This window comes from Pholis gunnellus (genome assembly GCF_910591455.1).
Source record: "Pholis gunnellus genome assembly, chromosome: 17".
Classification (NCBI taxonomy): Eukaryota; Metazoa; Chordata; class Actinopteri; order Perciformes; family Pholidae; genus Pholis; species Pholis gunnellus.
Window position 1 is genome coordinate 17,447,811 of NC_136544.1, and position 15,534 is coordinate 17,463,344.

Genomic DNA, 15,534 nt, shown 5'->3' on the forward strand with positions numbered 1-15,534 from the left:
CATCATGTCCACATTACTGACGATTGTTTATCAAAAATCTCATTTGTAAATATTTCGTATAAGCACCAATGGTCAACTCTACAATATTGTTGCAATACAGATAGAGGTATTTGGTCAAAGATATTGTGATATTTTGCATATAACCCAGCCTTATCTCATGTAGTACTAATTCAGGATACTTGCGACTGTGAACCTATTCTGTCAGTAGCAGCTTTGTTTACAGTACATGTCCTTCTCTCTGCACCTCCTCAAACCTCTGAATTAAACTGTGTCACACTTTCCTTTCGATGTTGAATACCTGTTGTTAAGCGTGTTGATCATGACATGTACATGTCTCCCATCTGTACAACATCAGAGAGAAATGAGTTGGCACAAGTCGTCAGCTTCATCTATACAGCCCAAAATCACAAATTCGCCTCACACGGCTCAACAATCTGTACAGTGGAACACCCTCTGGCCTTTGGGTCAATGCCCTCTTAAACAAACGGAATCCATTAATTGGAGTATATAGAGAACATCTAGGCTTACTGCAGTTATTGTCCTCCACTGAGGAATGAAAGTCTGCTGGCTGGGATGTAGTATTGGCTCTCTTAAAGCACATGTACCTTCTAATGACAGAATGACAGAGTGGACAGTTCTTGTTGAAGAATTACTAATTACTCACACTTAGCATCGAATGGAATTCATCGTCTGGCTTATCTCTTTAAATTGATCTAGAAATATATCAACTTATAGGTGTTGGACTAATGGTGTTGAAGGATGCTTTATTTGCAGGAATTGTTCATTCCATAAACTTGTCAAACACCTCTTGATTTGATTGTCAGAGATGTTGAAGCAATGATAACTGTACAGTTAGAAGTTAGTTGTGGTTTGAATCTGTAAAATTAAGATCTAATGAACACGTGGTCATCTGTCACTCTTGCACATTTAGTATACATGTTTCATTGTTCCTAAATCATTGTGGAAGTAATTAAGATGAGAACGAAACCTGCAAACAGTATTTTGGGCCCTTATTTGTTGTGCATGGAGAGAAGAACAGACACTGTATAAATAATACTGTGTGCCTTTAAAGAAAGAGACAAGGTGAATGTATGCACTTCTCTAAGCTGCCTATACATTCGGCTTAAGACGCTGTGGGTGGTGCTTTAATTATATCGGCCCGTCTTAATCACTTATTTTGAAAGCCCTGTCTACTTATCGATAGCAGAGAAATGATTGTTATGTCTTAAAATGTTCTTTCCTCAGGTTCTCCTCAAACTGTCAATAACGAGTTGGGAAGGAGGGATCCTCGGCCGTCCTCAGTGCTGCTGATGGATATGCTCACACCTCCGAGAGGTAAACAGCATTGATTCTGTCCCACTATCACCTCTAATTCGCTTCCAGCCTCTGTCCAATAAGCTCCTTTATGACTATTCACACCCATTTACAGGACTGATAGAAGGCTTTTTTATTTTCAGAAGTGTGCCTGAAGCTCTCAGACACACTGTGTCAGTATTGAAATGTTTCTGGGCTGTCACATCTTGCCACTTCCTCAGCCCTAATGTGATCGATTGGGCCAGCTACAGAGCCATAACACGCTCCTCTACAGAGCACTTTTATAGAAACATTTCAGGCCCAGTTGAACCCTGCTTCCCCTGGGCCATTAAATGAAAAACTGGACCTCAAGTGGTCTTGTCCATCCCTGAGCTTACAGGCACGTTAATGACAGAAATTGTACATGTCAGTACTACCACAGAGCCCACGGATTAAATAATGTGCATGTAATAGTGAGATCTGGGGTCTTGGCCTTGATGTGCTAAGAACATTTGCAATACCACCTTAATGGCAAAAGGAAAGAGCCGGGTCTGAGACTCCTGCCTTAGAGGACATGTCAGGCCTTTCACAGGAACTATTTTAATTGCAACCAAAAATGTCTATTAGGGAAGTCTCCCTTAGGCACATATTGTATCCATTATAGAGGTCATAGCTGTTAGGTTAAAATACATCATTCGAAAAGATATATATCAAAATGTATTCATTTATTTATTATCATTGTTATAGTAAGAATTAAGTAGTGAATTTCTGCACTTAGCTACAATTTCTGTCATTAATATCGTTCAATGTCGTACATTGGCAAACACAGTTGTTGATACTCTTATTTGTAGCTGGAAATTAAGGATTTTTTGTAAATGCCATAAGAACTTACATCTATTGACAGTTTTTCATTGTTTACACAGCATCATATTCATGATGCTAACAGCCACCGTATCTGTTAAATGTTGATCACTGTGGTCAAATCCAGAGTATAAAAGACAGCTGGTGTTGTTTACTACCTTTGCATGTCAAATTTCTCAATATATTTAACATTATAAACATTGAACAGTAAAACAAATGTCAGAAAATTCCACGGATTAAATTCGAATTCTTACTTAAATCTTGTTATTACCCATTTATGTGGACCGACTGGAACACACAAGATGGCATTAGCCCCAAAAGTGGTAGCAGATGGCCAATGGGGCATGTTAGCCAGATTTAAGACTTATAAAGAACTGACACACACAAATAAATTTGGACAGTGTAGCCTTAACATCTGAGAACACTATTTAACTCATCCCATCTCAGGAAGTTTTCACACTTCACACTTCATTAACCTCCCAGGGCACAGATTCCCTGGGAAGTCATGGAAGGAAAATGCTTGTCTTTTTCATACAAATCACCGCCAAGCGGTAAGCCCCCAGTGACAGCATTTACATGCACACAGTATTCCAGATAATAGCTGATATTCCGGTTAAGGTGTGATTCAGTAAATGCTGTTTATATGAGCCTTCACGTCTCGATCACAAATATCCATGTACACGTGCATTAACAGAATATTCCAAACACTATTGTGAAAACCACACTGGCAATAATCGCAAAAAACAACAATAATTGGGATAAAATTAAGTCTACTTGTCTCAGTATCCATATTAAATTGACATATGCCACCTAACAAAGCAAGTATTTACCTACACGGAGTAGTCTAACATTTGCATGAAATGTATTTTCATTCATGTCTGTGTATATACAGAATTTCTACATGTTCCAAACCGTGAACAGAGTAGTTGAGTATCCCAATTGATGCCACAAATCCTTGTCTCAAAGCACATTAGTTTTCATGAGGAATAGTTATTCAAAACACCTTAGACGTCTTGTATGTTTTTCACCATCAACTCCTTATATATGTAAAAATACTTTGTAAGATTTATGTCACACCTTTACTGATGATACGAAATGTGATATTATACTTAGTTGCTTGAGTTAGTGGTTTCCCTGGCGCATTAAAAAAATACTGTTTAATTACCTTTTTTGAGGTGATAATTAAAAGGCACGATCATGTACCCAGCCGTGAAAGGTTAAGATATTTAATAAAGACAAATAACCAAAGGATATGGTGTTAATTGCGGGGTCATTTTTGAAAATGAAATGCTTAAAAATTACCACATTTTTTTTGATTTGCAAACAAAATTCCAGCGCACAATATTAATAAAGTATATATGATTATATGCTCATCTGTTTGATGAAATGAACTGTGTTCCACTGTTATACTTTGCATCAGACATTCTCTGAGTGTGTAAAAAAAAAAAGAGCAATTTTCTAGGAAACATTACTTCAGACAGGAAGACTTCAAAGGCAAACGTCACACAATATAATCTTATCTGTATCTATTATATATCAAAATATTACTCATCCCAAGTATACAGTACCTATGAGATAGGATAAAGGTGACGAGGTTAGTGAAAACAGCTACCCAGCCTAAAGAATTTATGGCAAGCACTTCTTGGAGGTTGGACATTTTGTGACATAAGTTAAAGAATTTAGCAAATTTACTTTTTAAGAGTTTCCCCGAACCCATAGTCCGGTCACTGGACGTACATTATGCACTGCAGATGCATCCACTATGAACATATTTCTTTGGGATAGTGAGCTATTCCCATCTCTGCTTGTGAGGGTGTTTCATTTGCTGTTGAACTAAACTCTCTGTCTATATCACCCTAGAAGTGACAAATGTGCAAACAAAACAAGCACAGATAAGACCAAGACTTCAGAGTTTGCAAAGAGGCCAATAAAACAATGAGTATCTTTCTCTACCTATTTGCTGCGGTTACTAGTAACCACAGTCTTCTGTGGTCTAGTCTAGTTTCTAGGTTACTATATTGCTGTGCATGTACACAGAAAAGTTGATTTGCAAAACCACAATGGCATTCTCAACTCTGATAGTGGGCTGAGCTGGAGAGCTTTTTCAAATGAGACTGTGTTAGATGTCTCACACACACACACACAGACACACACACACACAAGGCAAAACAAATCCTATTCAAACTGAATGCACCTTTCTGGGTAACAACAACTAAACTTTGACCAACTGTGAAGACACTTTAAACACCACCAAACTTTTCCGCCCAACTGTAGTCGATACGTTGGTCTCTGAGAATCCGTGCATCCCCCTAATTCAACCACCTTGTGCTGTTCTGGGAAGTCCACATGGGACTTTGCTCTGGAGCAGTGTACTCCTCTTCCTTGGATCACAGCAATGTCTGGCCTTGGATGATGCTTCTGTAAGCCTTTGGGATGCGGTTATTGAACAAAACATTGTTTCCCTCTCCCAGAGCTTTCAGGCAACAGCTGAGGATGTTCTCTGGGGTTCCTGTTCGGAGCTACGGTACATACACCCTGGTGGTGAGTCGCACTGATCCAAGCAAGAAAGACGTAAGAAAGATTATAGGCTTATTGAACGAGGAAATCCTATGCTGGGACCTCAAGCACTGAGGTTACCTGGCTGCACTAATTTGCCCACTGCTACGAGCAGCAACTAGTTCCTGCTTGGACAGATGAATGGCATAAGCATCACCAGGAACCAGTGTCTTGCTTGTGTATGGTAGATGTACACAAGTTACACAAGAAAACAGGATTAGTCATATCCTATGTGAATACCGTACGTACCTAAAGCAGGCCTCTACTCTCCTTTGATGGAAATAGTTAAAGACTGCTGCTGTGCCCAAATAAACTCTGGAAAACTGGAGCATCAATCTACATGCAGCAGTTGAAGGAATCTGGAATTAGAAACACATTTTGCCAGGACAAATGCTTATTTATCATGACTTATGACTCATTGAATACAAAGGCCTCGCTTTAACTTCTTGCACACGTCTAATCAGCTCAATGGTCAATGTGTCAACTCCTCCTGAAGAAATCCCTCTAGTAGTCTGTTCAGCAATACAGAATATATTTTTCCTCATGCAACAGATCCTCAGGATCAGAAGGAAGGGCAGGCAGGCTCTTGTCTATCTGCATTATGTGTTATCGAGGTGACCACTAACCATTTTTGTGGTCTTTACCCAATTGGCTCTTTCATGAGCCCAGTGGTGCACTGCAACCCATTTACTGGTCCTATCTCTACCTCTTAGGATATGTTGCGCTCTAAATGTTGGAAAGGTTAATTTTTATCGCAAAATAAAAGGTCTTCTAATGTTCCCTTCACTCAATCTCCTGCCTCCTTGAACTGCTGTTTCAAGGGCCTAAGCTCCAAGCTCCAGCTTCAGCTGGCTAATCATAGCCACCGGTCATCACATACCAAACCAAACCTTTTAGAAGCAACGCCGATTGCCGTTATTGCCTGGAGTTTTCGTGTCAGTGTCACCCTTTCCTCAAGGATTGCCTTCACGTTATCCTTAAACTAAAGCCTCTCCCAACGGACAGCCTCCTAGTAGTATTCCATTACGTGGAGGGTCTGTTGCCTATGTGCTGACCATGAGTTGATCCTGTGTGATTCATCCACTAGCTCTTCATGCATTTGATGTGGCAGCTTATTGCCTGTCATGTGGATTATTTTCTATAGATACGCAATCCTGTCTCTTACAAATTTGTCCGCAATTGTGTCCCATCGCAGCATTTATCCATGACCACATCTTCTCACCGGGAGTGTTGCTCAAACTTAGCCGTACCTTAATCATGCTTTAGCGGCCAGAAGCCAACATTGTAGGACAAAGAAAGAAGAACAATGAGTGGATTTAAGTTATTTTTGTATGGAAGCTATTTTTTAGCATGAATGTTTATTTTAATATGATCAATATGAACATGCATTTGAACATTAAGCAAAGGTTTATTCTTTCATTAACTGCTGGTGCTGTATGAATACTTCTACATACCTTTGACTATTGTGTTGCTTTTTAACAAACTAATGTACAAAAGAAGCTGGACTATGGCGTGTGCATCAAATGTTAAATGTTAAATGTTAACTTAGCATTTGCACCAACAAGATTGAAAAGACCATCCAAAGTATATCTGAAGGCTCTAAATACTTGATCTGCACATGTGCAATAGTCTGCCAGTCAGCCTACACATTTTTATTTATTTTTTCAGAAATAGAATCACCAGAGAAGGTGATAATTGGTATGTATATATAATCGCCATATTGACTGTGTTTGGAACAGTATCAACATGCTTATACGTAAATACAAAACATTATTCACATAACTGTTATCAGCATCATGAAGGGAGTTATGTTTACTGTAAGCTAACTATAAGCTAACGCTTATTATGCTCCATGTCTGTTAGACAAAAAGTAGCAGCATACATAGTTATAGAGAGTTATTTAAATTCAATATTTGTGTTACCTTACCCCGTTTGCTGCTTCGTCTTTGTGTGGAGGTTGTCTAGAAGATCTTTGATTTGCAAGACTTGTTGCCTCATCGAATATCATGCATCAAAATCTTACCATACCACTTCATGTAAAAATAAAGAACCCGATGTCAACGAAATCTGAGCAGCCTTCACTCTACGAGATAGACCAGCTGCACATACAGAAAGTACTAAGGCTGCCAGAACATGAGCATCTAGACTCACTACACAGAGAAATACATTCCATACTGGTGTATTATCATGTATCGAGATGTGGACTGCTGTCAAACTCACCTAGTCGAGTCGGCATGCAAGCCTCTTAAGTTGCACCGGATTTGATAGCTGACAATCTCAGACAAGTGACGTCAAAGTGTTCCTCAAAATTACACATTACTGAAGTCTTCCAAGGATTTAGTTATTTCAGATGCTGTGCTAGAACGTCAGAGTAGGAGTTGTCAGATATGATGACTTCAGAGTGGCTTTAAGAAAGGAGGAAGCTGTCAGGTTTATGTACTAAAGACAATGAGCTGTCAGAAAGTAGTTGTTCATTTGCTTTGACGTGCATGTACAAGCATGTCTGCCATGTAGCCTTACAAGAACACCCTCTTACCCTTAACTACCAGGACACTTTTAACACATTGTCTGCCTTTTCTAGTATTTCTTTATGTCCTATGCATTGTAAGAAGCTCAATATATGGCACTTTAGATAATGAGGCCAGACAGATAGTAACAGGTGTGACCATTCTGAAAAAGACTACAGCCACCTCTCACATCATCATACAAAGATGCAAGTGCTCTTATTATGAAGAGGGGCTGAATATCTAATCCTTCCCTACAGCCATTTCAAAACAATATGGAGCCGGCATAATGCAGAAATGAGCAATATTTAATGAGAAATACTTTTTTTTAAAGATGAGGGAATGGTGTGTTATTGCACTTCAGAAAACTGACTGCACCTTCTCAGTCTTCAGCATTGTGTAACTTCAAAGAATACAGATGATTAGAATTGTTTGATTGGTCACTGAGGGACATATTAATTTGTATTATCTCCATGTGTTGTTACAGTAGTTCTCAAACTTTTATATTAAGTTTGCAGTCTGGGAAAATATTTTTTTAAATTAACTATATCTACTAATAATGGGTGTTGAACTCTCAAGTGAGTTGAACATATAAACGTTTGCCCTTTTGCAAATATTTATCTTTATAACTTCACAGAGTCTGTTCACAGCATGAACTCTCCAGCTGTTTGCTCATTACTATTAGATTTTCCATTTCTCATACCACCACCACTATGTGAATATAAAGTTGTGTATGTGAAAACGCACTTGTTTGCTATAAAAAAGTGATATTTGTTTAATTTCTACTACTTTTTTGAGGAAGATAATAAGGAATTCTTTATTTGCTGGAATGTTGATATTTCTGTTGTTATCACAAATGGTCATGTCACTAACACTTTTATCCTTTCTGATATAATGAAAAGGACCTTTTCTTTTTTTTCATGTTCATTGTATGCCATGTGTTTTTTCAGGACATGCCTTGTGAATTGTTTTCAGAAATCTTGGAGATTTACTCAGTGCCCAAAGATCATGGAAACCACTACTTAAGAAAAATAAAACCAACAGGAGTTATGATGTTTTACCATGACAGCGGTTTGCTTCAAAGTTGTGATATTTTGATCCTCTTATTATCCACCTTTTTGAGTCAGCTATCCAGAGTGGATGATACCTAAAGTCAATTATTCAAATAAATCTTTAATACTTTGGGAGTTTGGCTGTATTGTGTAAATCATCAACTTCAAACGAGGATTTTTATCCAGAAAAAAAAATCTGACAAAATCAAATGCAGATGGTCTTATGGCCAATTATTATTATTCAACAAAGGTTGTTTACATTTTTCATGTTTCTTTAAATTCACTTAAACTTGAGTTGGTTTTTTTCCGCCTTAGCAGCTCACAGAAACCTGAGCTGCGAGTGTTCAAGTGGTATTAACTCAATTTTGATCAGAGGGATTTTTCGCAAAATACTCCAAGATAATTAAAATTATTTTAAGGATCGTCCAGAAATCAATGCAGATGGTAATGTCAGGCTTATCCCAGGTATGCATGGGAAAGATAAGAGTGATTAAATCCACCGGCGCATTAATGAGTATGTAGATGTAAAATAATCCTAAAAGGCATGGCAGGGTTGCTGCAGGAGAAGCCAAATGTCAAGTGGCATTTTATTTTATGGAGGAGCCTTTTTAAAAGGGGACACGGTTCTTTCTTATCCAAACGGAGCCCTCAGAGCCTCTAAGATCTCATACAGCAACACAAAGCGCACAAGAGCAGCCTGTACAGAGAGACGGGATTCGTGGCGAGAACACAAGTTGTCCATTTGAGTTGATTTGAGCATGAAACTTGTAAAAAATAAATCCTTCCTGTCACAGTTATTTGAAAATGAATTTGTCTCAAATAAGGTGTAGAGTGTTGAGCTCAAAAATTGTCCTCAACGTGATAATCAAAAAGAAAACATTATTTTGTGTAGTCTAAGGCGTTACATTAAGTTAGGGTAATACATTTTTTTAAAGAAAAATGTAGCATTCAAAATGCTAAATTATAAAATTGCTGCAATAACAGATTCACTTAATTCAGTCATCCGGTGCAAAGGAGATGTATTTATGTCGTGGTTTACACGGGTGTAATAAGGGAAATAAACCGATATAATGTCTGTGATGGAAACATTTGGTTAGTCATTTGGCTTGAAAATTAGAGGCTTATTTCTGAAGACGGTGATTTAGGCTGCAGCTCGAATGCTGCAAATGAGACCCTTAATAATCACGGCCATAATTAATTGCGCAAATTTGTTTCTATTAAATAAAACTAACACATACTGAGAAAACTCTATTAGCCTTAATTAAGCTTGATATCCTAATTTAGGGAATGTGTGGTTGAAAACAAGCCGTTTTGGTAGATTTTTTTCTCTGTCTTTCACCGATAGTGGAAAGCCTACCAGCTCTCTGCCTTTGGGCTGCTTTTCCTCCTTTGAGAGTTGGAAATGAGAAATGGAAATGGAAATACCAGGAGGTGCTAAATTAGCTGCCTGATCTGCACTTATTGCCGCATACAGGCCCCTATTACTTTGCCAATCTGTGCCTCTATTTTAGCATTCCGGGCATGGAGAAGCTCCGAGATAGCAGATTTATCAAATGGGAAAATGAATGCATGATGATCAGTTAAATTGAAAATCAGCGTCTGCATGACAGCCCGACCTGACACCTCCGTAATTAGAAAGAAAAATGATGGCGTCCGATGCATAATAGAGCAAAAACAATTTACACTCTCCCATAATGATCCGGCGTTCAAATTGAAAATTTCTCCGGGTATAAATTGAATTCATAAAGTATGATTCATGGACGACACATCTCCTGGAGGCTGCCTGGGCATATCGATTGATAGTTTGTCTTGAACCATGCAGCGTGCAGCTCTCAGGCAAGAAAAGCTTAACTACTTAAGCAAATCGCTAATTTCACCTTAAGGCCACCAATGTGCAGCCAGCGATACCCCTATTCAGTGTGCTAATGAATTATGGATGAACTGGGCATACGTCCCAAATAGCCTAAGAGTAGCATGGAAAAATACACACCGAATAAATCTCAGGGGTTATTTCAAATTGGCCCTGGATATCCCACAATTTAGTCAGTAAACCTTGTATTTCTAGGTTTTAAAAGAATTGTCAACCGATGGATTTATCCACCTCGGATTGTGTCAGAATGTTCCCTTAATGGTGGAAACATTTAAGCTGTTGTAACCCTTATAATAAAATGTATAATAACACTGGAAAACTGCAAGACCCTTCAAAACTTCAATTAATATGAGATTAAAAAAAGAAGATGCCTGTAAACTCACTGGTGGCTATATCGAAAATCAAAGCGATGCCATGAAAGATTAAAATGAATTAACACAATTTTTAAAACGCCATGTAGTACAATAAGGTCTCTCTCAGCACTATGAGCAGCATGCAGACACAGAGGATACACCTCTAAACCCACAGCCTCATGCAGGCCTTAATCTTCTGCATGCTCCCTGTGTGTGCCATGTTGGCTGTGTCCCCTGCCCCCCGTCAAACTAATAAGACATTGCTTCCTAGAGCAAACAGCTGCATGGGTGGAAATTTATGTAAATATTTTGAAAGGGACACTGGCTCAGAAATTCATTTGCGCCGGCTCAGACGTAAAGCTCACCCCTCTGATTATTTTCAATTTATTTGCAAATCAAGACCCAACGAGAACACTAAAGGGCTCTGGTGTGAGCGCGCTAGAGCTGGACTGGATACGTTTTTTTTGTTTTAAGATTATTTTTGTAATGTTAATACACCGCACACAAGAGCCTCGACATCTCTTCCTTTGGGTCGACGTGATATTGTGGTCAACACTGCTAATATTGCAGAAGGGAGCAGATGTCCCAGATCCCGCGTGGCTTCCCTGGGGACCACCAACCCTATTAGAACAAATGTGTTCTGCTATTGTAAATAGGCACGTTTGCCTCAGCCCGTCCTATTACAGCCGACGCATGATCAATAGGCTGATAACACAGAAACATCAATGTAAAGCGACAGAACAATGAGGGATATCATCGAACATCTATCTTAATATAGCCCTGCTACAAGGGGCCCTGACAAAGTGGAGAGAGAGAGGGGGAAGAAGAGGACGGGGGGGGAAAAAGCTCATGAAAATGCCTCCCCACGAATCCCCATCTCCTATCCAATATGCACAAACACACACACTCCCAGCTGCCGGGGCTATTATTTTCCTATTTCAATTTGACACCCAGGCCTTTTCATGCTAATTCTATTATTCTTGGAAGTTTATGTGATTTCATATCACTAGAAATCGGTAATGTATTATAACCCCCTTTGAGCTAAAATAAACTGAATCCCCCTGCAGTAGCCACCGGGAAAATAATTACTTTCATATCAAAACTCTGCAGGAGTCGAGCGGGTCCTTTTCGCCTCAGGCTCGTAACCTCATTTCAGTGGGGGCTTATAGATGAATAAATTTGTTAAGGCAATATACAAAGTACAACATGAGATTTCTTAAGAAAGCCCTTCCTACTGTAGGCTACTGTAGTCCTGCACTGTGTGTGCTGCTATTTAAGGTCCCACACGGTTTGAGGTGCTTGTATACAATAGATTTATTTGAGAAAAAACGTACATATATAAATAGTATAATACCTTTTTACAGCTCTTGAGGATTTGTGTTGGTCTCGTGGTCTTGTGTTGTTTTTTTCTCTCGACAAGTTATCACACATTAAAGGACATCTAGAGATTCCTCACTCACTCACACACTCGCAGAGAGAGAGAGAGAGGGGGGAGAGAGAGAGAGAGAGAGAGAGAGAGAGAGAGAGAGAGAGAGAGAGAGAGAGAGAGAGAGAGAGAGAGAGAGAGAGAGAGGGGGGGGGGGGGGACAACATTGTCAACATAACAGCAAAGTGGGGAAACCTATTAGATGCGAAGATGTGCTTCTGGTTAAGCTTTGGCCTAATGAAAGGTGTCGTTTAGAGGCTATATCAGTGTGATTCTGCTTCCCCCCTCTTCTTTTACCCCCAATGATTTATTCCATGTCGACATCTTCTTTAAAGTCTGTCTTTGTTTCCGCTGGACTGTCAGTGAGGACACACTCGGGGTTGTCATTGTGGTCCTTGATCTCTAAATGCTCTTTTCTGTCTGCATCGACAGGCTTAATGAGTTGTGGACTGTGTTCGCTGCAAATAACAGAGGTCTGAGTACTTTTGCCAGTGGAAAAGGCGGCCCTGTGTGGGCTGCTGTGCGGTGAACGTGTCTTTTCCTCTGATCCCACCTGTCCCTTTCGCGAGGCGTCTGCAGAGTCCGGCGAGCTGCTCCTACATCCCGCAGAGCCGCTGCAGCGGACACCGGACTGGTTTCTCTCCGCCGGGGTGTCACTGTCAGAGTGAGCTGCTGCTGTTGTGGTCTTTAGGGCAGTTTGAGGAACAATGAAGCCAAGCGGCTGTGTGATGGGATAGAGCAGGAAGTGTCCCTTCCCTATCAAAGGCCGTGAGGAGGGTAAGGCCGCGGGGTTGCGTCTCGGTCTGGTGTCCGAAAGGAGGCTTTCGACGCTAAAAGGGTTGAGCTTCTGCACGCTGGAGGCGCTGTTGTTGGAGCACAGGCTTGACCGGTGGCTGGCGTCGGGCGAGTCCGGCTCGGATCCGCCAGCATCCCGGTCCAAGTGTCTTTGGTTGTGGTTTGGGTCATGGAGAGGGTGAGGTGTTTGGTCGCAGCTCGATTGCGTGTGGTTCCCCCCCAAGGAGTCAAAAGGCGGGCCCGTGTGGTCACTGTCGGTCACATGCGACAACCCGCTGTCGCTGTCCGACCCCGGGGTGTGAAATAAATCCCCAGCAGCGAGCCTGTTCTGGGACTTGAGCAGCCGTCGCTCCTGCTTGCGTTTCTTCTTCTCCATCCTGTCCAGCTCTCTCCGGGCGATCTCATCGGGGTCCATGGGCTCCCCGCTGCAGGTTGTGGGGTGGGCGTTGTGAGCAGGTCGACCTGGACCTTTCTTTGTGTTCTCCTTTTTCCTCCATTTGGCTCTGCGGTTCTGAAACCATACCTGCAGAGAGGGGAAATAAAAGTGGGAAACGTGTTTAATGTTCTGTCACTGCAAGGGGAGAATTAATTAGAGCAAAAATTGTCAGTGTTGTAATAACACGGTAATTAAGCAAATAGTCAGGTTGCACCTTGCTCTTGCTGTTTTCCATGCAGGTCTTTAATTAGGCCTTTGATTAAGAATCTGTGCACAGGCAAGCTACAATAAATTAAGCAGAAGCTTAACAAAAGAAGCTTTACATTTAGTTAAAGTATAGATTTACAGGTCTAAATATATATATATTTCCCCATGTAAACCAAATTAAGAAATTAAACTTAGCTTTCACATTGTTATTTTCATCAGCAATAATATTCTTCTATATGATGAGATAGGTCGGGAAATTCACAATTGAGGTCAGTATACACTGAACACATTTGGTATTTTTCGTTATTTAAAATTATTATTATATATTTGACAAATATATATACAAATATAACACCATAATTTGTGAAAAAATGATGTCGTTAAAATAATGTGTAAAAGGTGTGTAATTAAAATTGATTTATTGGACTAACATAACCCATGAAAGGTCAAACCACACACATCCATCTAGTGGGTCATATGGTTAGTATTTTTTTATTATTACAAGGGCTACGTTATGACCCAAAATTAATACATGAAGGTTTACTTTGCTGTGTTTTTTAAGGTTAGTTAGGACCAAGCAATTGAAACGTCTAGCCTTTGTCATGAATGAATAATAAACAAAGGAATAAAGAAACACACACACAAGCTAAAAATGATATGTGAAGGAACAAAATACATATTTACCTGAACCCTTGATTCTATCAAGTCCAATCGAAGAGCCAGTGCCTCCCTCATGAAAACGTCGGGATAGTGGCTCTCATTAAAAGCCTTTTCTAATTCCTCCAGCTGCCAACCAGTGAAATTAGTGCGAGTTCTCCGTCTCTTGCAACCAGGACCATCTTTGTCTGGGTCCCCCGAGTCTGACAGCAGAATGAGAATAAATGTGCACAGCCTGCATTATTATTATTATTTTTTGTAATAACCACATTTCAACACAATGCGAACTGGACTAGTTCCATGCATATGCGGCTAATTCTGCAAACTTTAGAGCTGAAGAAGGTGATCGCGTCTGAGATGTTGCAGTCGGTACACACACACGCAGCCTGCAGCTTCTAACACATCTGTCGCCTTTTTATGAAACCTTGCGATGTTAACACGGGCTTTCCCTCGCTCTAGTATTTCCTGACTTGACAGGAACATTGTTTTCGCTTGTGTACATCTTCAGCTTTCGGAGATGGGAACGAAGTGGGAGGAAGAAGAACGCTCCTATGGCTGCGTATATGGTTCGGCGTGCCCTTTAAAAATCACACCACCAAGACGACAACTTGTAACGCAATATCCTGTCTTTGTGTCTTTCGGTTTTTGTCTCAGTGCAAACAGCCGGCATAGACGTTATTGTGCAGCGTATATAATGTGGCTTACCTGTCAGTTTGTACTGCTGATTATCTCCATTCATCCCGCAGCCCGAAGACAAGAGGGGGTTGGAATTACCCACCGAAGCCGTGCAGGAACCATTAAGTAATCCGTCTATTGAGAAGGGAACCGCGGACGCGGATTGAAGTTGATGCCCGGCTAATTCGTAAACGTGATGGTGGCTCAGATGGTACGGGAAGCCCACCATCCCGCCGAGTGAGCCTCCGAACTGGGCGTGAGGTGCATCCAGTATCCTGCTGTCCATCATCCCGCAGGCAAAAGGAAACGACGTCTGGAGGCCGGTGATGGGAATTTAAAAAGCATGCAGTGAGTGTGGCCAACGAGTAGGGGACATGATGTGAAGGGAGGGATGAGCTGTACTTTATCCACATGAACCTCCCAATAATTAGCCCAGGCTCTGGGAATATGAGACCCAATGAGAAGCGGTAATGGACGCTGACGTCAGAGACGCGCTCTGCAAACGCTCCCCGTATCGATTGCTAATTAAAGCTGACATCCACCTCAATAAACAATATCAGAGCTGTCACAACAAGACAGGAGGGCTTTGATAAGAACTACATCGCAACTACACAGGGGACCCACCGGGAGGAAGGGCTCACTGAATCCCGGGAAGAAAAGGCTACAGGCGGATAGGTTGGGCCAGCGGCTCCCGGACTTTTTGTTCAGTGGCGGAGCTGCAGATAGAGGAATAGTGGACCAATTGTTTAGCACAAAATATCACACTTTATCCAAGTTAAAGCCATAGCGGTTTATACTAATCATTATTATGTTTAAATTGTGTATGGTCTATTATTGTGTTTGTATTGC

At 40.7% G+C, this 15,534-nt stretch overlaps 1 protein-coding gene across 1 annotated transcript; it reads right to left on the reverse strand.

Annotated features, from left to right (window-relative positions):
* Positions 1-12,222: 12,222 nt before the first annotated feature.
* Positions 12,223-14,974, reverse strand: uncx (UNC homeobox; the record flags this gene model as incomplete). Its single annotated transcript, XM_079177726.1, has 3 exons — positions 12,223-13,233; positions 14,038-14,213; positions 14,716-14,974. The coding sequence occupies 3 exons, from the start codon at positions 14,972-14,974 to the stop codon at positions 12,223-12,225; spliced, it is 1,446 nt and encodes a 481-aa protein (XP_079033852.1).
* Positions 14,975-15,534: the final 560 nt, after the last annotated feature.